The 21,683-nt window shown below is 35.2% G+C and overlaps 7 protein-coding genes across 7 annotated transcripts; 5 read left to right on the forward strand and 2 right to left on the reverse strand.

The window, feature by feature from the left end:
- Positions 1–582: 582 nt before the first annotated feature.
- PHYBLDRAFT_72960 (hypothetical protein) lies at positions 583–2,936 on the reverse strand (the record flags this gene model as incomplete). The annotated part of the gene is made up of 7 exons (XM_018442749.1): positions 583–704; positions 784–1,075; positions 1,180–1,380; positions 1,448–1,604; positions 1,678–1,928; positions 2,685–2,801; positions 2,892–2,936. The coding sequence occupies 7 exons, from the start codon at positions 2,934–2,936 to the stop codon at positions 583–585; spliced, it is 1,185 nt and encodes a 394-aa protein (XP_018299176.1).
- Positions 2,937–4,632: 1,696 nt separating this feature from the next.
- PHYBLDRAFT_138685 (hypothetical protein) lies at positions 4,633–4,928 on the forward strand (the record flags this gene model as incomplete). Its single annotated transcript, XM_018430048.1, has 2 exons — positions 4,633–4,810; positions 4,876–4,928. The coding sequence occupies 2 exons, from the start codon at positions 4,633–4,635 to the stop codon at positions 4,926–4,928; spliced, it is 231 nt and encodes a 76-aa protein (XP_018299177.1).
- Positions 4,929–5,491: 563 nt separating this feature from the next.
- On the reverse strand, positions 5,492–7,391 carry PHYBLDRAFT_72961 (hypothetical protein; the record flags this gene model as incomplete). Its single annotated transcript, XM_018442750.1, has 8 exons — positions 5,492–5,907; positions 6,004–6,094; positions 6,194–6,301; positions 6,395–6,505; positions 6,576–6,629; positions 6,776–6,866; positions 6,956–7,031; positions 7,268–7,391. The coding sequence occupies 8 exons, from the start codon at positions 7,389–7,391 to the stop codon at positions 5,492–5,494; spliced, it is 1,071 nt and encodes a 356-aa protein (XP_018299178.1).
- Positions 7,392–7,704: 313 nt separating this feature from the next.
- Positions 7,705–13,592, forward strand: PHYBLDRAFT_72962 (hypothetical protein; the record flags this gene model as incomplete). Its single annotated transcript, XM_018442751.1, has 20 exons — positions 7,705–7,878; positions 7,962–8,148; positions 8,265–8,550; positions 8,638–8,719; positions 8,790–9,009; positions 9,099–9,280; positions 9,348–9,611; positions 9,709–9,933; positions 10,230–10,330; positions 10,437–10,590; positions 10,719–10,862; positions 10,974–11,387; positions 11,466–11,559; positions 11,670–12,030; positions 12,202–12,328; positions 12,467–12,780; positions 12,893–12,973; positions 13,086–13,176; positions 13,320–13,429; positions 13,502–13,592. The coding sequence occupies 20 exons, from the start codon at positions 7,705–7,707 to the stop codon at positions 13,590–13,592; spliced, it is 3,702 nt and encodes a 1,233-aa protein (XP_018299179.1).
- A 438-nt stretch (positions 13,593–14,030) lies between these two features.
- On the forward strand, positions 14,031–14,830 carry PHYBLDRAFT_5984 (hypothetical protein; the record flags this gene model as incomplete). The annotated part of the gene is made up of 3 exons (XM_018440568.1): positions 14,031–14,307; positions 14,430–14,528; positions 14,646–14,830. Coding segments are annotated over 3 exons (561 nt in total), but the record flags the coding sequence as incomplete, so codon positions are not given.
- Positions 14,831–18,366: 3,536 nt separating this feature from the next.
- On the forward strand, positions 18,367–19,556 carry PHYBLDRAFT_26539 (hypothetical protein; the record flags this gene model as incomplete). The annotated part of the gene is made up of 5 exons (XM_018439892.1): positions 18,367–18,572; positions 18,659–18,685; positions 18,771–18,841; positions 18,973–19,246; positions 19,319–19,556. Coding segments are annotated over 5 exons (816 nt in total), but the record flags the coding sequence as incomplete, so codon positions are not given.
- A 51-nt stretch (positions 19,557–19,607) lies between these two features.
- On the forward strand, positions 19,608–19,877 carry PHYBLDRAFT_7430 (hypothetical protein; the record flags this gene model as incomplete). The annotated part of the gene is made up of 1 exon (XM_018443008.1): positions 19,608–19,877. A coding segment is annotated over one exon (270 nt), but the record flags the coding sequence as incomplete, so codon positions are not given.
- Between the last annotated feature and the right edge of the window lie 1,806 nt (positions 19,878–21,683).

Raw genomic sequence — 21,683 nt, forward strand, 5'->3', positions numbered from 1 at the left:
TATACTATGTTTGAGACATGATATTCCGACAGAAAATGTTTGATAGAAATCTATATTTGGTAACTCGGCGCCTAAATGTCTCTTATCGTCTCACCAAGGTCCCTATAAAGAACAAATTATGTTTTCAAGTAAGCATATAAAGAAGTCCATATAGCCCCAGCATTAGGTTTTTTCCCCTTTATTTGCGCAAGCATTCTACGTATACAAATATTAATTAGTATTTATTAGCTTTAATGTCTAAAAAATTAAACAGCTATTACAGTTTGAGGGTAAAAAGTAACAAACTTTGGTTCGCACTAATTACATGATTTTAAGTTCGTGAGTTTAGTAAATTAACATGGCCAATAAATGCAATATCACACGTTTTCATTGTATATGGAAGCCTTGGATGTGAATCATGAGACCGTATAAAATTACATATATGGTTAAATGTTTCAAAAATATTTTATATGATGTGTCCAAAGTCCCTAATCCTGTGAGTTTCTTTTTTTTTCTTTTTATGGCAGTCGAAGCCCTAGTAACACTCGTTAAGGCCTCGGCGGTTTCTTCTACAATTCCTCTTGCTAACCATGCGAGCTCCAATCAAGGCTTTATCTCCGATGCAAAAGACATATATTCATTAGGATATGAATATGTCTCTGTTCTTGTTATTCTTGAAACATATCCTTCTGGAATATCCAGTATATGCATATTTATGTCAAGCCCTATTTTTTTAAATATACATTTAAGTTTCTATTTTACTTTACTTTCAACTTTTCTTAAAGATACAGCAACCTCACTTACCACTCATAATTATGCTTGGTATTCTTAATGTGTTTATTAGCCCTGGCTTATTCTCAAGGATTTTTTGCATTAAATCCTTCATCAATTTTGGTGCTTTTATGCGACTATCTTTTATATCCTTATCGCCATTCTCATCACTGACTTTTGCTGCCTCAGAAATTCCAAGTTCAAATGAACCATATCTAAATATATGGTCAGGTCGTTTGGCGGATTTCTTTCTCCCGATATTTGTGACCGATGCAATTTGTCGGCCTCTATTTGATTCAAAAGAGGATGCCTTGCTACAGATCTCCTTTTAAAATAAAGTAAATGTAAATGTAAGTGTAAATGTAAATGTACATTAGAGTTTGATTCATTGATAGCTCAATCGATACTTTACTCTCTTGCAGTTATTACTGAGCTGTCGAACACAGTGAGAATCAGTCTCCAGACCCGACTTAAATAGTCTCTTTTACTGTGCTCTATAAAAGACTTGAAAAAGTCTGGCATATGTAGATCCAGACCATCTAACAAAGATTTTTGTGCCCAGTAACAAGATGGATTTTTCTTTGGGCTGTAATATGTTCTAGCTATACTTTCATGCATAGTCTCGATATCCTAAAAAGACATGTATTAAAAACACAGGGGGGGGGGGGGGGCTTGTTTTGTATATCCAAATACTTACTTCATCTTGAGTGATATTATTCAAGTACTCAAATAATTCACTTGGTAATGGCTTCAATGGCTTTGCTTTATGAGCTTGAATCTCTTCCAGCTCCTCTTGGGTGAAGTATTCACCCCAAGTTTTATCGTCAGTGTCTAGTATTAATGAATGGCATGGGCTTTGTGCGCATTGTATTAGTCAAATAATGCTTGTAAAACATCAAAATAAAAACTTATTGCTCGTATACACACCCTTCGGCAAGTTTAGTCATCTTCATCTCAACGATTGTTCCTGTAGACAAGGTCCACATTTTTTGAGAATTAAGCTCTTCGTATATTTCTTCAGTGTAGTTCTTGTCTTGCTTAGTGAGCCTGTAGGACAAGCTTGATGAAGAAGAATCGTGACTGGTTATATATTTACAACTGCTTTTCATTGAAGACAATTGTTTCGATTCTTTACTTAAAGCATTTTCAATCTCTTCCCAACTTTGGGTTTTCTTTGTCTAGCCATATAGTTTAGTTTATTCTGTATTATTTATGTGTATGTGTACAAGTAATTATTAATTCGTATTACTTACCAAAAATATATTATACCTCTCAGTCACCTCAAAGGTTCTATTTCGCCAAATGTGCTTACAACTTTCGAAGCTTATGTTATCAGTACACTTCCATCAGCGAAGTCACTGTCAGACTTCTTGTTTTCTAATTCCAAATAAACTATTAAAAATCAACTTCTTTGTTATACATATTTGAAAAGAAAAATAAAGCGCGAGCTAAATACGATAAAGGTTTTGTTTTCTTATATATATATATTATGAATTAGAAGAAGAAGAAAGTAATATGTGATGTGGTCACAACAAGATTTAATTACTTCTTGGACGCAACTCTATTATGCATACCTCCTACAATAGTATAAATATCCTTTGAGTCAAGCTAACTCCCTTCATGAAGGACACAATCCTTCAAATCCTTGGGCTGTATTTATAGAACCCTTCTCTCTTGAACCTTGGCTTTTAGAGCATGCCAACTATGTTCGATTGGGCTCAAGCCCGGCTTTTGAGATATGAGTAGTCAAATCGCTAAATCTTCCAACAGAGGTTTTTTTTATCATGTCGTGTAGGGGAAGTATGATAGCTAACACGATATTCTTGGGATTTGAACAAGGTGTTAGGCTCATAATTCCACTTTACATACCCGGGGTTTCTGCAACAAAAGGAGAGACGACAAAAGGAGATTGTAGTAAAAAAAAAAAGGCGTACTTCTGGGTAAGGTGACGCAGCTTTATCATGTCGGAGTGTATAAGCTTGCACGCTTATTTCTTTAGCACTTTCCACAGTGTTTTCATGAAGATTATATGAAAATAGAAAAATACTTTTCTTTTTTTAAAAAAAAAGTACTGCCAAGTTTTAAAATGTCGCCAAAAAATTCATGAATTTAACGTGAGTTTCATAAATAAGATCCTATACCTTTGACAAACAAATCTTTACATTTTGCTGTTTTGGATGAAGCATGGCTTGGTGAACAGCTTTGGGCCGTAAAATTACATGACAAGTGAGCTAGAACTAAACTGTTTGGTTTTAGTGTAGCAAATTATATTGTTTTTTTTCGTATTTTATGGGAATCTTTGGTGATGAGATGGGGATTATATTAGTTTGCTATTTTATAGTGTGTTGAGTCATAAGAAGCTTTTTGTTTTGTTAGATGATGTGTTTTATTTAACACACATTAAAGCTGTGGCTTTGTTATAAGGGACTACAGTTACATTGAGAACTAAGAATGACTACATTCCACGATGACTATGCCGTGATTGACTAAGCTGCAAAAAAAAGTTATTAAGGCATATTATACACCTTTTCTTATAGATTATTTTGTTCGTTATATAGTGCTGGTAAATGTACAGTTAGACAATTTGCTGAAGCAAAGGAGGAAGAAGTTGCACAAGCTTTCTGAGCCACCCTATATTTTCAGATTATGTATGTATGCATATTGTTTCGTTTACCTCTTTACCCTTGGACCTCTAAAGCCAAGATAGTTCAATTCTATTGCTTTCTTTTCTATATAGAGAAATAAGGAGATAAACATAATGAATAAAACCAAGACTAATAGAACGATCTTCTATCCCAGGACAGGCTACGTACCACTTTCTTTATCCTTTGCTTCAACAGTAAGCTTAAATCGGCCTTTGTGTCTTGAATTATCAGTGAAGAAAAAGGCAACTTTAGGCAGTGTAATGTTTTTAGACAATCTTTTTAAAGCGTAAAAATGAATGTAATTTGACAATCTGTTTTATTTTCGGCTTGCATTAAATATCTTGTATGGCTAATCTTCGTTTAATCGCACGATAGCTGCAATGTAATTGTTCCAGATACTCTAATGAATCTGTACTTCCATTCACGAAATAGAAATAAAAGATATTTGATACCTTGAATTCTTTGATTTGTCTATCCGAACTTCAAACTAAACTAACACTGTAGTAAATGGCAGAAATTAAAAGTATTTACAGTGAATACTCTTTATTGGAGTTAAAATTACTTTTTATCTAACCCAATAAAATCGTTTAAAGTAGCAAAATTATACCATTTTTAGGTATATCTATTCTTATAATTAGTTCAACAAATGCACGGTTTTATATTTGAATTTTATAGTTTTTATTGATCAAAATAATAGAAGTTAAACATAAAGAAGTAAGCAAAGAAGAAGTACTAAATTTAATGATATTTAGTAGCAGTTTAAGCTATAATATTACTAAATAATATACATATATCTATATTTATGTGATACTTTTTACATTTTTTTATATAAAAAACGCTATTCTCTAAGTACTATGATATTGATGAAGGCATGTATATTGCTTAATTGATTCTTTTTATCAAAGAGTATAAACCTGCTTTGTGTTAATATTGTCATGTCTGATTCCTACTTTTGAAAAACAAGAAGACAGATTCCCTGCAATTCTCTAAATCTACCGAGATTTCTAATGAGCATGCGAGCAATCTTGACAACCAAACTGTACATGATGCAGATATTTTTCTGTCAATTCGTCTCAAGTTACTTTCTTTTGTCAACTTTGCTGATTCGTATTTTATTAATACTAGCCTTCATAGCTATTAAGTGTGTTCCTTTTAGAGACATTTAATAATTATAAACCTTGTGAAAAAAATAGAAACAAGTCCTTTTAGATGTACCAATCTAAATTGTTTGGAGAACATGGACGGGTCAGAGGTTATGCATCGTTTGTGGAATCGGGATCTTGCTGCTGTCCTGAACTTCCGACATATACTTAACAATCTGAGATATGATGGGACTATACCTGTAAGGTTCACCCGCGTCATCCGGATTGGACGTATCAGAAGACAAGCAGAAGAAAATCTCCAGGAGGGTCGTCGTTTGAGACAAAGACTGACTAGAATTCAAAGAAGATGAAAAAATTCCGTCCTGGCTATCGCTTAGGACCCACCCAAGCTACCGCTGGTAAGCCATTAGAGTTGAATAACGGTATTTAGTTTTGTAATGGGTTGAAAAAGCTAAGAAAAAGATGTTTTGTTTTGACTGCAAGAAACATGGTGAGGTAAAAAAAAAAGAATATAAAAGAGAGCAAGAGAGAAATTGGTGCTTAATTAAAACTCAAGTACAAGACACTTTAAACCCCGGAAAACTTGCAACAATTCACTAAAATCGCCTATTTTTTTCTATAGGGTAAACTTTGTTATTATATATAATTACAAGCGTATTAAGAATAGAATACAAAAAACGGGGCTTTAAATATTCTTGGTTTTTGATTTTAAGCATAGATTTCTGCTTTTGTTTCTTAGTTTTTTATTATTTAAATCTCAGATATGTTTGATCCAGAAACCCGGATGGCGGCAAATTTTACATCAGATAAATCGATGCATTTATATAATTAACAAAAGCTTATATCATGGTGAGCCTAGCGGTGTATTAGAACAGTGTGAACCTATAGGATTTTGAGACCGTATAAGTTTGTACAGTTGCATGTACATAAGTATATATAGAATTATTAATATTAATATTACTGTTATTTTTTTCTGCTGGTATTATTATTTTTCTATTCACTACGGTACCTAAGTGATCGTGCTTGATCTCCAAAACTAGCTGCTCTCTGTCGCTCTCCGTCCGTATTAGATGATCCACTACCACTATTACCACTACCGTTATTACCACTACCACTACCACTACCATTACTGCTATTGATTGCTTGCTGGAAATAAGAGCCTCTAGGACTTGATGACACAGTCATCGATACACTATTGGCAACAATGGAAGAGGAAGATGTGGATGCACGTGGTGTTGGGGTTGGTGATTCATAGCCACTGTAAGAAGGACCTCGCGATATAAGTGTTGTTCCAAGACTAGGATGGGTTCCACTTGAAAGTGAAGAAAGACATGGACGATGATAATTTGATTGTTTAAATGAAGAAGAGAGACTTGCATCGATTGCTTCTTGTTGTACTTGAGGCAAAGCTTTATAGATATAAATATGTTAATAGTTAGTTGAGGCTTCATTCCTACCGTTCTTGCTTTTGTGATCAAAAGAAAAAATAATAACATGTATATTACTTTTCATGTGCTCCTTAACAGAGAAACTATAGGCATAATCTGATGCGCTGAACCGAGAATTGTTTTCGAGATCAAGGTTGCATCCTAATGACTATATTTATTCATTTTAATTTTTTCGAGATTTTAATTAATCGATCAATTAATCAATTAATGTCTTTAAGCTTCCTATGTACATTTGATGTCGACTTACTGCCAATAGCTCCATGACAGCGGTGTGACCCCAGGCAGATGCATAGTGTAGTGCTGAATTCCCTTCATAATCAACATGATCAATATCAGCAGAAATTGTTTTCATGTACTAGAATAAATCAAAGAGAATAGCATTGTTAGTATTATCACCATATAAATAAATCGATTAATTAATCAATTGATCAATATCAATCTTGCTTACATTTACAAGGTTAGCGTTCCCATTCTTCGCAGCGTACAATAGAGCTGTCCACCCGTTTTTACTGATAGCATGAACACACTCTTGATAACGGCTTGCATAATTGTAAAATATCTAATTTTAATTTTAATTTTAATTGTAGTTTTTAGTTTGGCTGTTGCTTCTTTCTTTCTTTTTTATTTACCTCTTCGTGATTGTACATGGCTGCAATCATCAATACTGTTTCGCCTTTATTATCCTTTTTAAATAGAATAAAAAAAACAAATATATATATTTATTTATTTATTTATTTATATTTATATGAATTAAGGTCCACTATATCAAACCAAGGCAGACCCAAATAAATTTATCTACACATATTTCTCTAACTGTAATTAAACTCACCACTGAAATCACTTCTTCTTCATGGTTCATATTTAATAAGAGTTCAACAAGCTCAACATGACCATGTCTTGCAGCGTACATTAAGGTTGTACTAATTTTTCAAATTATTGTTTTTATTATTATTATTATTGTTGTTGTTGTTATCAATATAAATATATATATTATTTAAACGACATTTACTAGTTATTACTTGGATCCGGATTCTGTATATTTGGAACCTTTTTTATGAGTCTTTTCACAGCAGGTATATTGCCATCTACATATAAAATTCCAAAATGAATTATAGTTTAAAGCTTTTGCATATCTATATACATGTCTGTGCTGGTCTCTCTCCCTCTCTCTCTCTCTCTTTCTGTGTGTTTGTACGTTTTTGCAAAATATAATAAAGACAGACAGGAATGCAGAAAGACAAACAGACAAACAGACATACTGTATATTCCTTTCTTTCTTTATCTATGCATGTATACATTTACGTGTATAATGATTATATACCAATGGCTGCTTGTCGTAATCGTACAGCAGGAGTTTCTCTGCCGGTAGCTGCTCTTTGAAAATCGAAAAACGAGGTAACTGGGACAGTCTTTTTTTGTTGATTCATCCACAATGGTGTGCTCATTATATTTTATTTTATTCTTGTTTAATAAAGAAACAAACAGGTTAATGAAGATGGAGTAGAAAGAGAGCAAAAACGTTGGCGGTAATTTAATTACCTCTTGTAATATATATTAATAATAATAAAAAGGGAAAGAGAAAGAGAGAAAGGGGAGTAAGATGAACAAGTGTGCAGCATAAAAAAAGTCACGAGCCGCGTGGGTTTCATATTTTTATATATATAATACTGTATTATACTATACAAACCTATACACATACACATTATACACATACACACACATTTATATATATATATATATAGCTTGTAATTAATAGTCATGGAAGAAAGCGAACAAGGAGATCAAGAATGCATTTACCAAACCAGAGCTCATTTTGATCATCTTGATCAAGTTATCGAATGCCTGAATATTTTGGTCAAACCCAACCAAGGCCAAGACCGAGCTCAGGTTCAAGACACACAAGCCAAAGCTATTCTTTCCATTCGCGATGTGGTAACATATATATAATACATAAAAAAAATTACATTCAACATCTTACATCTCGGTTTGTTTGTTTTTTCTTTCACTTCTCTTAGCTTGCCTTGTATCAAGAACAAGCTCATTTACTTGACCATCACCTTGAAGACTTGGTTGAACCCGCAGTTGCAAAACTCCGCAAGGATATTGACATCTGGGGACAAACTCATACAGTGTCAACCCAAACTCACCTATTGTTTCGGTACCTGTATCTATTGACAAAGACTCGAGGATACAAGACAATTGGTACATAGATATAGATACAGAAATATATATATATATATATATATATATATCGTCATTTAGGTATAATCATGCTTAACTTTTTATTTATTTATTTATTTTATTTTAACTTTTGGTAGTCAAATTCATGTCACATAATGTGGATGATCTTGAGCCTGTTTTTGAATTTTTATGTAGTCTGGACCCTAGTGACAGCAGGACATGGGAAAGTCGCTATGTTTGTTTCATCTGGCTTTCGTTGATTTGCATGATTCCGTTTGATCTAAAGCGAGTTGACAGTGGAGCTGGACAGAAATCCCAAGAGTCCTTGATTGTCAAGATGTTGACACTGTGTAAGAGCTATCTGCAGATAACCGGTAAAGAAAGAGATGGTGCAAGTCTCTTGGTTGCCAGACTGCTGAGCAGGTATATGAAAAAGAATAAGAAGAAGAAGAAAAAGATGTGTACAATTTCTTATATATATATATATGTGTGTGTGTGTGTTAATATTAGACGTGATCTTTGCGATGAACATTTAATTCCTTTTATCCAGTGGTGTGAACAAAGACTTGGCTCAGAAATCGATGTTTTTGAAGTAAATAAAACAAAAGCAAAGCAAAGCAAATCAAATCAAATTAGAGCAATGTGTTTATTATTTATATTAGACTGCTGGCATTCTCTCTAGTCTGTGCGATACATATCAACTGTCTCCTAGAGAAGTTCTCTGGCCAACATTGGATGATCATATCATTCCAATTCTTAATCTACCCTTCTTTGCCACCTTTGCGGACAATGCTCTTATCCGTAAATTACGTACAAAACTTACCCAACGTGTCGGTCTCTGTTATCTCAAACCAAAGATTGCTACCTGGAGATATCAACGAGGTATAAATTAAAAAAAAAGGCAAAAATCAACACCCATATATATATATATATATAATTATATTCATTTTTTCTCTTGGTTGTTTTTATAGGCAATCGATCGTTGAGGCAGAATTTGGAGACTACAGATATTTCTGGAAGTTCTCAAACACACACCAACCGCGTCAAATCCAAGACAGTAGGAGAAGAGGAAGAGGAAGAGGAAGAAGAAGAAGATATTTCTGAAAATCTTGAAGTCATTTTTGATATTCTATTGACCGGACTTCGTGACAAGGTAACCAAGAATATATATATATATATATTATAATTCTAAAATTTTCTTTGCCTGGGAAATAAAATAGGATACAATTGTGCGATGGTCGGCAGCAAAGGGAATAGGACGAATTACTCAGAGATTACCACGCGAACTTGCAGAGGATGTTATTGGGTCTATTTTAGAGTTATTTGAAGAAAACACTTATACCGATCCCAAAACCCAAAAGATTGACATGACGGCTGTATCCGAGAATACCTGGCACGGAGCATCCCTTGCTGTGGCCGAACTTGCTCGTCGAGGGCTGTTACTACCTGAACGACTGACGGAAACTGTTCCTTGGATTGTGCACGTAAGTCCAAAAAAACATATACAAAGGAAATGAATAGATGTCAAGTCAAGATAGATAGATAGATAGATAGATATTTATTTTTATTTGTATATGATAGGGTCTCAAATTTGATTTGAAACGAGGATCACACTCAATTGGTTCTCACGTCAGAGACGCTGCCTGTTATGTGTGCTGGTCATTTGCAAGAGCCTATGCACCTTCTATCCTTGAACCATTCGTTGAAAAGATTGCACAGAATTTGGTCGTAGTATCCGTGTTTGATCGTGAGATTAATATCCGTAGAGCCAGTAGTGCTGCATTTCAGGAGAATGTTGGCAGACAGGTAACTATATATGTATATAATATTTTATAATTTGACAAAGAAGAGAGAGAGAGAGAAGGAAGGGGTATTAAGTAAGGGAGGGGAGAAGGGAGAGTAAAAAACCCTCCTTGCTTTTTGCCTTTTGATTATAACCTTTTGTTTGAAAATTATCAAGGGGGAGGATTTGGTTAAAAGAGAGAGAGAGGGGGGGGGGGGGGGGGGGGGGATAAGGGGAGAGGGAATTAAATGGTCCTTTTTTTTTGGGTGTGTGTGTGTGTGCATTAATGTATTAATGTATTTGTTTATTTATTGTAAAGGGAATCTTTCCTCGTGGAATTGATATCATTCAAACGGCAGATTACTTTTCAGTTGGTAATCGAAGCAATTCATTTTTGTCTGTTGCTATTGAGATTGCAAAGTAAGTAACAAGTAAAAAATTAAATTAAATTGATTAATTAGGTAATTTAAAGAAGTAGTAGTTTTTCTAATATATATATATATATATGTTTGTATTGGTGGAATAGGTTTGATGAATATCGTTACCATTTGATTGACCATTTGGTGAACATTACTGCCAAACATTGGGACAAGGCTATGCGAGTTCTTGCCTCAAAGGCACTGTTTGAGCTTACTGCTCTTGATCCAATCTACATGATAAACACAGCTATTCCAACCTTGGTATTTTCTTCTTCTTATTCTTTTCATACACATTTGTTTGTTTGTTTGTTTGTGTGTGTGTGTGCGTGCGTGTGCTTGTTTGTTTGTTTACCAACTCATTTAAAATATTGATTTCTTTATTTATCAAGATACCTTTTACTGTGTCCAAGGATCTACAAATCTCACATGGTGCCATGTTGGCTTTAGCTGAGATCTGCTTGGCATTAGGAGAGTGTCGTCAAAAAGATGCAAAACTAGAAGAATATTGGCAGTCCAAGTCAGAGATGATAAAGGTAAATACTCTATAACAATAATTATTATTATTATTATTTGGTTTTACGTGTATAAAGATGGACATTTAAAGAAGCTTAAAATAAATACTAAATAAATGTATAAAAAAAAAGTCTATTGCAAATATTGTACCTTTACTTCCTCCAAGATCCTTGACAACGTTTGGTTCCGAACACATCCGTGAGGCGGCTTGTCACTTGATCGAATGCCTTTCATATGCAAAGTTTCCATCGTTTCCGGACACCAAGATCCTGGAGTCTTGGAAGAGTATGGTGCTTAGCTCTCTGAGACGCAAAGAAGAAAACGTGCAAGAATATGCCGTGGCTGCGTTTGGGGCCATGCTTGGACAGTATGGAATCACACAGCAAGACATGGACATGTTCTTGGAGAGCATTCTTGTGGATAGTGTGATGTATGCTCGGCGAGGATTTGCACTTGCACTTGGTACGATTAAGTATGACACAGAGCAGCGACTGGTCTGGCTACATGTTGTGATTGAGAAGTTGTGTTTTGCCACTCGCAAGCAGGTAAGATTTTATTTTAAAGGCTTTTTTCGTCTATTAACAAGACTCTCTCTCTCTCTCTCTTTTTTATGTTTGATTTAGAAAGACGAACAGTATGCAAATGATGCAGCAGCTAAAAGAAACGCGGTCATTGGTCTGACTAATATTCTTAAAGGTCTTGGAGATAGACTAAAAGAAGGTAATACACGATATCTATATAGATATATTATAGTGAGAAAGAGATCTTTATAACTATACAAGACAAGATAATACTTGCAAATTTTATTAATTTTTTTTTAAAAAAAAAAGTGATTTCTTTAGAAGAGTTCAAATTGATTCTATTTACTCTGGAGACCTGTCTGACAGACTACAGTATCGATCAACGTGGTGATGTTGGATCGTGGGTGCGCGTGGCAAGCATGGAGTGTTTGCACTACCTGATTCCTCGTGTCGCCGGACTGGATACGCCTGGCTCCAAATATCTGACCAAGGATGACACTGGTCGCGTGATTTCTGCGTTACTCAAACAGGGTGTTGAGCGTATCGACAGAGTGAGAGCCAGTGCTGGTGTGGTTGTCAATGATTTCATTGACCCTGTGTCTCCAACGTCTCCTCAGATGGCGATGGAAATACCTGGTCGAGATGTACTTCAGAAACACATTACACGGTAACAATTTTTTTTATTTTTTTTTACTATGTCTTGCTGTTAGTTATTTCTTTACATTAGTCACTTTAAAGAAATTGGTTGTTTCAAAAGATTATATATGTATATTAATATTAATATTAATATTTTATTTTATTTTTTAATCTATTGATCTATTTATTTGTTGAATTCAAGTGACCTATCTTGGGCATCGGCTTCTACCTTGTATCCCGTCATGGTTCATATTCTTGCCCTTCCGATGTATCGGTTTGAGCTCCTTACTGGGTTAATTTCCAGTGCGGGAGGATTAACTGAATCATTGGTAAGGAACAAAAGCAAAGTTTAGATGGAATTGCCATTTTTTACCTTTCCGTATAAAAAAGAAAAAGAATGTAGCCTTTTGTTTGTTTGTTTATTTATTTATTTATTTATTTTACACATGCTTTTGAATCTGTCCCAGGTTCGTCACTCTAGTGCTTGTTTGATTGAGTATATGAACAGCCTTCCGGTGGGACAAACCCAAGTTAAAACTACAGCTACAGTTAAAACTAATGTCCAACCCCAAAACCAAAACCAAAACCAAAACCAAGATCAAGATCATGGCCAGTCAGCTACTATCGGTACCAGTGAGGCCACACTCCAGGATATTTCAATGACACTTCTTGCCATATTTGCCAAAAATGAAAAATATGACCGAATCACACTACCTCTATTGGATGTTATCGGCTTGTTGTATGAATCAGGAACTCTTTCAAAGTTAGAAGATGAAACAATGTAAGTTTAGTACACCAGCACCAGAAGAAAAAGAGAAAAAAAAAACATTATTATTACCATTAACTATTTTCTAAATATAATTATAATTATAATCTTATCTTTGTTTTGGTAGTCATTCAAAAATACTTTCTTACACTAGACGAGAGACTTTCAGGTGCAAAAACATAAAGAAGCTACTGTCGGCTATCAAAGTGTAAGTTGTATATAAAACTTTTGGTTGTGCCAACGAAAATTACAAAATAAGGAAATAAATAAAATAAAAGAAGCTTAATTAATTTTTTTTTATGTATATGAATTTGTTTCAGGTATGTTGGGCTTATTCTTCTACAGAATACAGCAGTCAAAACAAAGGCTCTTCAACAAATGTTGTCTTATTTGGTACATGCATTCCCTCGAGTAAGTTTTATACTTTTTTGTTGTTGTTGTTGTCATGGCTATGGTTTATATAAGCCACTTGGATATTGCCTATTTGTGAGTTATTTTATTTTCTTGTTGCTGACTATTGTTATTTTTATTTTTATTTTTCCTTTGGCTTTTAGATTCGTGTAGAAGTTGCAGATCAACTCTATACATATATCTCCCTTTTGGATGAAGATGAACTAACAGTTGAACTCCAAGAGGCAGAAGAAATCATTACAACCACTGATTGGTAAGTTGATATTATTATTAATAATCATGTATTAATACAATATATATATGTATATATGTATGTATGTAAAAGGTCGGGTCCAGTAACGGAAATCAAGCCAGTCAGAGATGAACTCTATACACTTTTCGATATCCCAAAGCCAGTGCTTAAAGCAAGTGCTTAAAATATATATATATATATAAATTAAATTAAATCCCCGATATCTTTCACTCCCCCTTTTTGATTTTATTTTATTTTATTTTTCTTTGAGGTCAGTAGAATAAGCCACTCTGTTGGAACTTATACAACAAAAGAAAGGTCCAAATTTTATGCCATTAAAATAAAATAATATATATATATTTTTATTTAAATTTTATTTTATTGTATTTTATTTTATTTTATTTTATATATTTCATCTTTATATAATATACATACACACATGCCTCCAATTCCCAAAAAGCGGAAACTCAAGCAGAGTCTCAAGAAAGTACTTTCGGATGCAAAGGCTGCTGAGATCAAGCGTGAAAAAGAAAAGACCCGTGAAGAGATCTACAATCGCACCAAACAGAATGTGAATGGAATCAGCAAACAGGCCCGAGCCAAGCCTACCTACACATCGGCCGACAAGATCCTGCTGATCGGTGAAGGAAACTTTTCGTTTGCCAGAGCGCTTTCGGAAAAGTACCTGACCGAGGGATCCGAGAATATGGTGGCAACCTGCTTTGATAGCGAAGAGGTCGTATTCAAAAAGTACGGTGAAGAAGTCAAGGATAATGTTGCCTACATTGAGTCTCTGGGTGGAAAGGTTCTCTATGGTGTGGACGGTACTCAATTGGACAAGTGCAAGGCCATCAAGCATAATTTGTTCTCCAGAATTGTCTTTAACTTTCCTCACGCAGGTAAATACAACTACACACACACACACACATATATATATATATATATATATATAAGTTTATGGATACAAGAACAGAAAACTAATATATATATATATATACATAAATAAATAAATAAATTATAGGCTCTGGTATCAAGGATCAGAACCGAAATGTGCGTGCTAACCAGGAACTGATGACTGCCTTTTTTGCATCTGCTGCACCTCGCCTGACTGATGGAAAGCGTACAAGATACGAGAAGCATGTATCAGCCAAGACAAAACAAGAACAAAAAGACAATGAAGAGGAAGATGAGGAAGAGGAAGAAGAGGAAGAAGAAAAGGATACCACACTGGAGCAAGAACCTCTTGGTCATGGTGAAATCCATGTTTCCATGAAGACTTGCAAACCCTACAATTTGTGGGCCGTGCGCAACTTGGCAAAGGCTGGTAACCTTGGAACCAAGACAACCTTCAAGTTCCACCCTGAGGACTACCCTGGGTACGAGCACAGACGCACCATTGGATTCAAGGAAGGAGTGAGCAAGGGTGGAAATGCAGAGATCCTGAGCTCTGAACCCAAGACATTTGTGTTTGTTCAGAAGAAGGTTGTGGAGAAGGAGATCGGAAAGTCTGTTCAGGGCAGAATTGACAAGAAGGAAAATGCTGGAAAGAAGAACAAGAACAAGAACAAGAACAAGCGCAAGAGAAATGAAGATGATGATCTTGATCTTGATTAATAAAGAAAGAACGAAAGAGAAATGTACATACCATTTGAATATCTATAGAATATTAATAAATAAAACAACATATAACAACATATAAAAATATAAACTATGGTTCATTTGTACTTGTTCAAACTAAAAGACTTATAATTTTAGTTTTTTTATCTCAAACTTTATTTTTCACTTCCCGTTTAATTTTAAGAATTGACGCTATTTAAATTAGTTTTATTTTCCGCTTATCATCCAGTTATAAATGTGAATTCTTACAATCTCATATTTACAGACAGTGCTTTAAAGAAGAGTACTGGGTTCCAAATACCAAAGTTGGTATTTGTATTGGGATACCGTCTACCCGATTTGTATATCAGATATAACAATTATAAAAATAAAAAGGGAAATAAATAGACTCGTATATATATATGTATGTATGTATATTCTTGGAGGAAACTTTATATAAATACAATATTGGTTTTTTGATTTGTTTTGATTTGTTTCGTTTTTACCTTTTTTTTATTATTATTATTATTTTGTTCTAATTTTAGTTTCTTATTAGCACAAAAGATATCGATAGATTGTGTAAGAGTCAATTATTGTTGGGTAAAAGAAAAAAGTGGGGAAGACGAGCTTTTTTTTTTATGAAGTAAAAAATAAATTGCAAAAAAAAGGTATCCTTGGTTTCAGTTATTGAGATTCGAAAAGGTTGTTTTATTGCTATTGTTCTTGTTACTATTACCATGCGTTATATATATATATATATATATAATATAAAAAAAAAGAAAGACAAGAAATGAGGTCACAGTTCTTTATGTATATAAATATAAGTATTTCACAAGAAATGTTAGTGTGAAGATAATGACAACAATGATAATAGTATTATTCCCAAAAGAAAACAAATAGAAAAAATACATATTGTCATTGATGACTACATTTGTATACATACATATTTGTATACTTATGTATACTATAGTTATGTAATTAGTTGCCATGCCAATTTTCTGTTTTTTTTTGTATTTTATTTGTTTAGTTGATTAGTTGGTTGCTATGTTGTTCTTAGTGTCAAACAATATCAAAAGTATATATTTTAATATATATATATATATATATAATATAAAAAAAATAAGAAATTAGAAATAAGAAATAAGAATATATTTTTATATTTATATTTTGTCCTACAGTTCACAGGTTATTTCGGAATACATAAAGCCTGTGCTGACATGACTCTTGTCAAAGTTGGTAATGTTATTTTTTTTTGTCCCTCTCTTGTTTCCCTTTTCATATTTCTTTATTTGGCTTTGTACGGCCATCAGAGGTCATGGGCTCTTTGGGTTACACTCTATTTTCGGGTTACAATATCTTTACATATATATATATATATCCATAATATTTATTTATTTATTTATTTATTTAAAGAAGAAGAAGAATACTTTGGGTATTATAAAGATCATTAGATTAGATTTGAATTGAATAGTTGCTTAATAAATCCCAAAAGAACCAGTACTGGCAGACTATTAAAAACACAAGTATTCAGAGGTTAAAGATATCCATAGATATTAACATTCAATTTGACGTCTCCCGAAAGTGATACCAAAAAAATAAAAAATAAAAATATTTGATGGTTTTGATATATCCTGGTGTCATCTAGATTTTTTATTTTGTTATTTATTTATTTTGTTCTAACATGCCCTGTTTTTTTTTTTTTTTTTTTTTTTTTTTTTAAAAAAAAAAGAAAGTTTATAGTTCCAGGTCTGACTAGAAAGGAGGAGGAAGAGCAAGAGCAAGAGCAAGAGCAAGAGCAAGAGTCAAAGCAAGTAAAAGGATAATAGTTATATTGCACTATAGTGTGTGCTATAATGTGTGCTATAATGTGTACTGTGTACTGTGCACTATGTAGTATGTACTATAAGTATTTTTGGGTTTTTGTTTTGTTTTGATGCAGTACATCCTGCGGGGATACTCGTATAGTATCCAATATCTGTTAATTAGTTAATCCTGTCTATGGTGTATATATAGCTAGTATAATAATAACGATAATTGAAAGGGAGGGGGGTTGTATCCTTGCACCTATTTATCCACTTAATCGCATATACTATTCCATATTGTATAATACTATACACATTATACAGCGATACATACAAAAATACAGATACAAATACAGATACAGATACAGATACATACATATATATTTACATACATACATACGTACACACACACACATATATATATATATATAGTAGTTGAAAGAGGAGAAAGAGAGAGAGAGAGAGGAGGGGGTGGGGGTAATATCTTTAATAGTAATAATGAGAATAATACGTATTATTCTTCTAGACCTTTTGGTAGCTAAATATTTATATGTATACCACAAAAGTAATTGTGTCTGTAGTAGTATAATGCAAATATGGTGTGGTGTATATTGTGGTATAGTGTAGTGTAGTGTGCAAAGTGTGTAAAGAGTGTGCGTGTGTGTTACGGAAAACAAGGTAAGCAAACGGAACCAAAAATAAATAAATAAATAGATAATATAAAATAATATAAAATAAAAAGACTGCCTAGCAACAGCAAGAGGAAGAGGAAGAGCATATATGAACACCATAGCAACAGATTAAAAATAAGATGCACTTGATTTTTATTATTATTTCTATTATTTCTATTATTAATGTAATTATAATTATTGGGTAACAAACGCTTTACCATTTTGTCAGTTTCATCCCATATTCTATTTGATCATTTATACTAATATATATATATATATATAAATATATAAATATAAATATATTTTACGGCTCACTTCCGTTAAGAAAAAAGAAAAATTATAAATGTACACAATATATTTCCAAGCTGTGTGACATGTACACCTTTTATTTTTTATTTTCTTTCTTTCTTTCTTTCTCTCTTTCCTTTTCTTCTTATTTTATTATCCAATATAAATAAATAAATAAATATTTTATTTTATTTTATTTTTTCTTTTCTTTTCTTTTCTTTTCTTTCTTATTTCTTTTATATTTCTTTTATATTTATTTATTACTTCTTTAAAGAAGCCAAAAAAGGGAACTTCTTGTCCCGTCTCTTTTATATAAAATATCTGTATATTGTACATACAAAACACAAAACACAAAATATATATATATATATATATATATATATATATATATATATACATAAGCATAAGCATCTTTACCATTTATTCCTTTTATATTAATTGATTTATTTAATTAATTAATTAATTACTAATAATAATAATAATAATAATAATAATAATATTATGACATCCACAGCAGTGAGGTACCTTTATTTTAAAAACTAATCATTTTATTCTCAATCTAATCTCATCTTCTCATCTGTCATTCAAACTTCTTTAATCCAGGGTCGCATTACGTGTACGACCATTAACACAGAAAGAACGACTGAGTAACTGCAGCGAATGTCTAGCATTCATACCGGATGAACCGCAGATTCTTATCGGCACTGACAAGTCATTCACATACGACTATGTCTTTGATTCAAACATAAATCAAACTCAGGTCTATTCAAAAGCTGCTGCTCCTTTATTGCATAAATTTGTTGATGGGTAACAATTTATTTTTATAATATATTATCATCAATTGATTGATTATTAATTTTACCTTTATATATATATATATATTATATCTGTAGATTCAATGCTACAATATTAGCCTATGGGTAAATACACACAAACATACATTCAATTTAATTTAAAATTAATTTAATTTATATTATATTATATTATATTATATTATATATGTAGTCAAACTGGTTCAGGGAAAACCTACAGTATGGGAACTGGCTTAGAAAACGGCGCTGATCCTGAGAACGAAGGTAATTTTTGTTTTTTTTTTATTTAAATAAATCAAATAATTAAATATTTGTTTATATACTCACTTTGAAATATATATAAATATATATGTACAATTCTTTATTGAATGTAAAATTTTATCATATCTCTGTAGGAATCGTACCACGCTGTATAATCGATCTTTTCCAGTCTCTGCAGGACCGTGCAGAAAAAGAACCAGACTTCACATACGAGGTCTTTGTCTCCTTTTTAGAACTCTACAACGAAGAACTCATCGATCTCCTCAACCCACACTCCTCACAAAAAAGAAAATCCGGCCAACCAGCCCCACCAAACACAGAAGTCCTCATCCGAGAAGATCCCTCAGGCCACATCTATTGCAGCGGTGTACGGGAAGAAAGATGCGAAAGTCCAGATGAATTATTAAGGTAACAGAATTAACATCCCTATCACTATTAGTATCACTATCACTATCAATCTCACAATATATATTTATTTAGTTTCCTGGCAAAAGGTTCTCTATGCAGAACAACCGGATCAACAGAAATGAACACAGTCTCCTCTCGCTCTCACGCAATATTTTCGGTCATCCTCAAACAACAACGACCAGAAACAGAGGGAGATACCAAAAGAATGAAAAGTATAACCAGCAAATTCCACTTTGTCGATCTTGCAGGTTCTGAAAGAGTAAGTTCCCAATATATATATTTATATACTATATATCTAAGAATTTACTAATATCCTTTAATTGTTTTTTTTTTTAAAAAAAAATCAATCAATCAATAGTTAAAACGTACAAATGCTCAAGGTGATCGCGCAAAAGAAGGAATCGCAATCAACTCTGGACTTCTGACACTAGGAAATGTCATCAGTGCTCTTGGAGACGAAACCAGGCGTGCGGCCCATGTACCTTACCGTGACAGCAAACTCACCCGGCTTCTGCAGGACTCTCTTGGCGGCAACAGCCAGACCATGATGATGGCCTGTGTCTCGCCTGCCGACACAAACTTTATGGAGACCTTGAATACCCTCAAATACGCCAACCGGGCACGGAACATCAAGAACCGTGTCAGCGTCAATCAAGACTTTGCAGGCTCTTCAATCGAAGTCAACCAGCTCCGAGCACTCGTCGGCCGGCTGCGGATGGAGATTGCCGGCCTCAGACAAGACGGCGCCACAGATGGCTCAAGTGGAAACAATGGCCAGTACTCCCATTCATCAATGTCACGCAACACGACTTCGGCCGAAGACGAGGCAAAGATGATCGCCTTGAAGGCCGAAGTCTTACGGCTGCGGGAACGCATCGAGGACATCTCGAACAACATGGTCCAGGTCACCAGCGAGCGCGACACGTTGCGCATGGAGCGCGATCTGGGCGAGTTCATCGCAAACGAAGAGGGCTCGCCGCTGCTGACCGACAACCTTGGCTTTCTGGCCCACCAGGACCGCATCAAGTCGCACCCCCTCATCGAGGAGTACCAAAAGACCATCCAGAGCCTGACAAACGAGCTGGCAGATACCCGCGACCGGCTCGTCTTGGCCGAGTCCAAGCCAACCGTGCCAATCCGCACCGCCACCGCGCTCTTGCAGTCAACCGTCTCGGCAACCATGTCTTCAATCTCACAGCTAAACAAGACCAACAAGTCGTCTTTACCAGAGATGAGTGCCTCGAGCCAGCGCCGCAAGAAACAGCACCGTCGTCGCCGTCCAGCAGGCCGGCTCAGCACAAACTCCAGCAGTGCCACAAACACCGCACGTCCTTCGCGCATCTCCAAGATCGTCTCTGTCAAGCGGTCCCTGATGAATGCCACACCCGTCGCTCGCTCCTCGTCGGCATCGACATCGGCTGCTCTTGGTAACCGCCCAGATACCAGTCTTTCGGAATACGTTGACGAAGACGAAGACGAAGGCTATGTCAACGACCTTGTCGGCGCCGACGAAGATGTCCGCAGCGAAGTCAAGGAAAGCATTGCCAAGGCCCGGGCGGAGATCCGCAAGGGCATGGAAGTGCTCGAGCTTATCCGGCCCATGGAAGAAACAACCGAGGCATGGGAAGAAGAACTGAGGGCTTTTGAGGCCGAAGAAGAACGCATGTATGCCAGCGCAGGCCTCAGTCGCCCCACCATGGACGAGGGCAACTTCTCGGCATCTCCGTCGCCCGTTGACCGCCCAGACTCTACTGACCAAGAGCTTCTGGATGAAATCAATGCGCTTGCGGTGCCTACCTGGGAAGAAGCCTCATCCTCCAACCAAGAGCAGCAATTACAACTGCTACAGAGCCAACAGACCCAGCAACGTCCGTTTTCTGCAACTCCTCATCAGTTTGATGGCCGAAACAGCAGCGATCGTGGCAGCAGCGTGTTCTCATCAATGGGCTCCAGATGCTCGATGCGCGGCCTGCTGGAAACAAAACACAATCCTCAGCTGGCTCGGATGCTGCACCAGATCCAGTCTGACATCAAGGTCAAGGAAGACCTGGTTTCTCATCTGGAGAAGTCTGAGAACGAGTACTCGTTTATGCGCCGCCGGTTTGATGACAAGATCAACAAGCTGCAGACCCAGCTAATCGAGATCCAAAAGGAGCGCGACCTTGCGATCTCGCGCACGACCACCAATGCCACGGCCGGCACTCGCTCTGGTGCTGCAAACACAGCTGCCAGCAAAGCCGACCTTAATGCTCAGGTGCGCGAGAAACAGCTGGTGATTGACATCCGCCAGGCCTACGAGGCCAAGACCAAGAACCTGCTGAATGAGATCCAGGACCTGAAGCGCAAGTACGCCGCAACCACGGCCACAATGCAGGCCACACGCAACCAGAACGAAGGCCTGATGCGGTCGCTCAAGGCCAATGTGGACACCCTGATT

This window comes from Phycomyces blakesleeanus (assembly GCF_001638985.1).
Source record: "Phycomyces blakesleeanus NRRL 1555(-) unplaced genomic scaffold PHYBLscaffold_1, whole genome shotgun sequence".
NCBI lineage: Eukaryota > Fungi > Mucoromycota > Mucoromycetes > Mucorales > Phycomycetaceae > Phycomyces > Phycomyces blakesleeanus.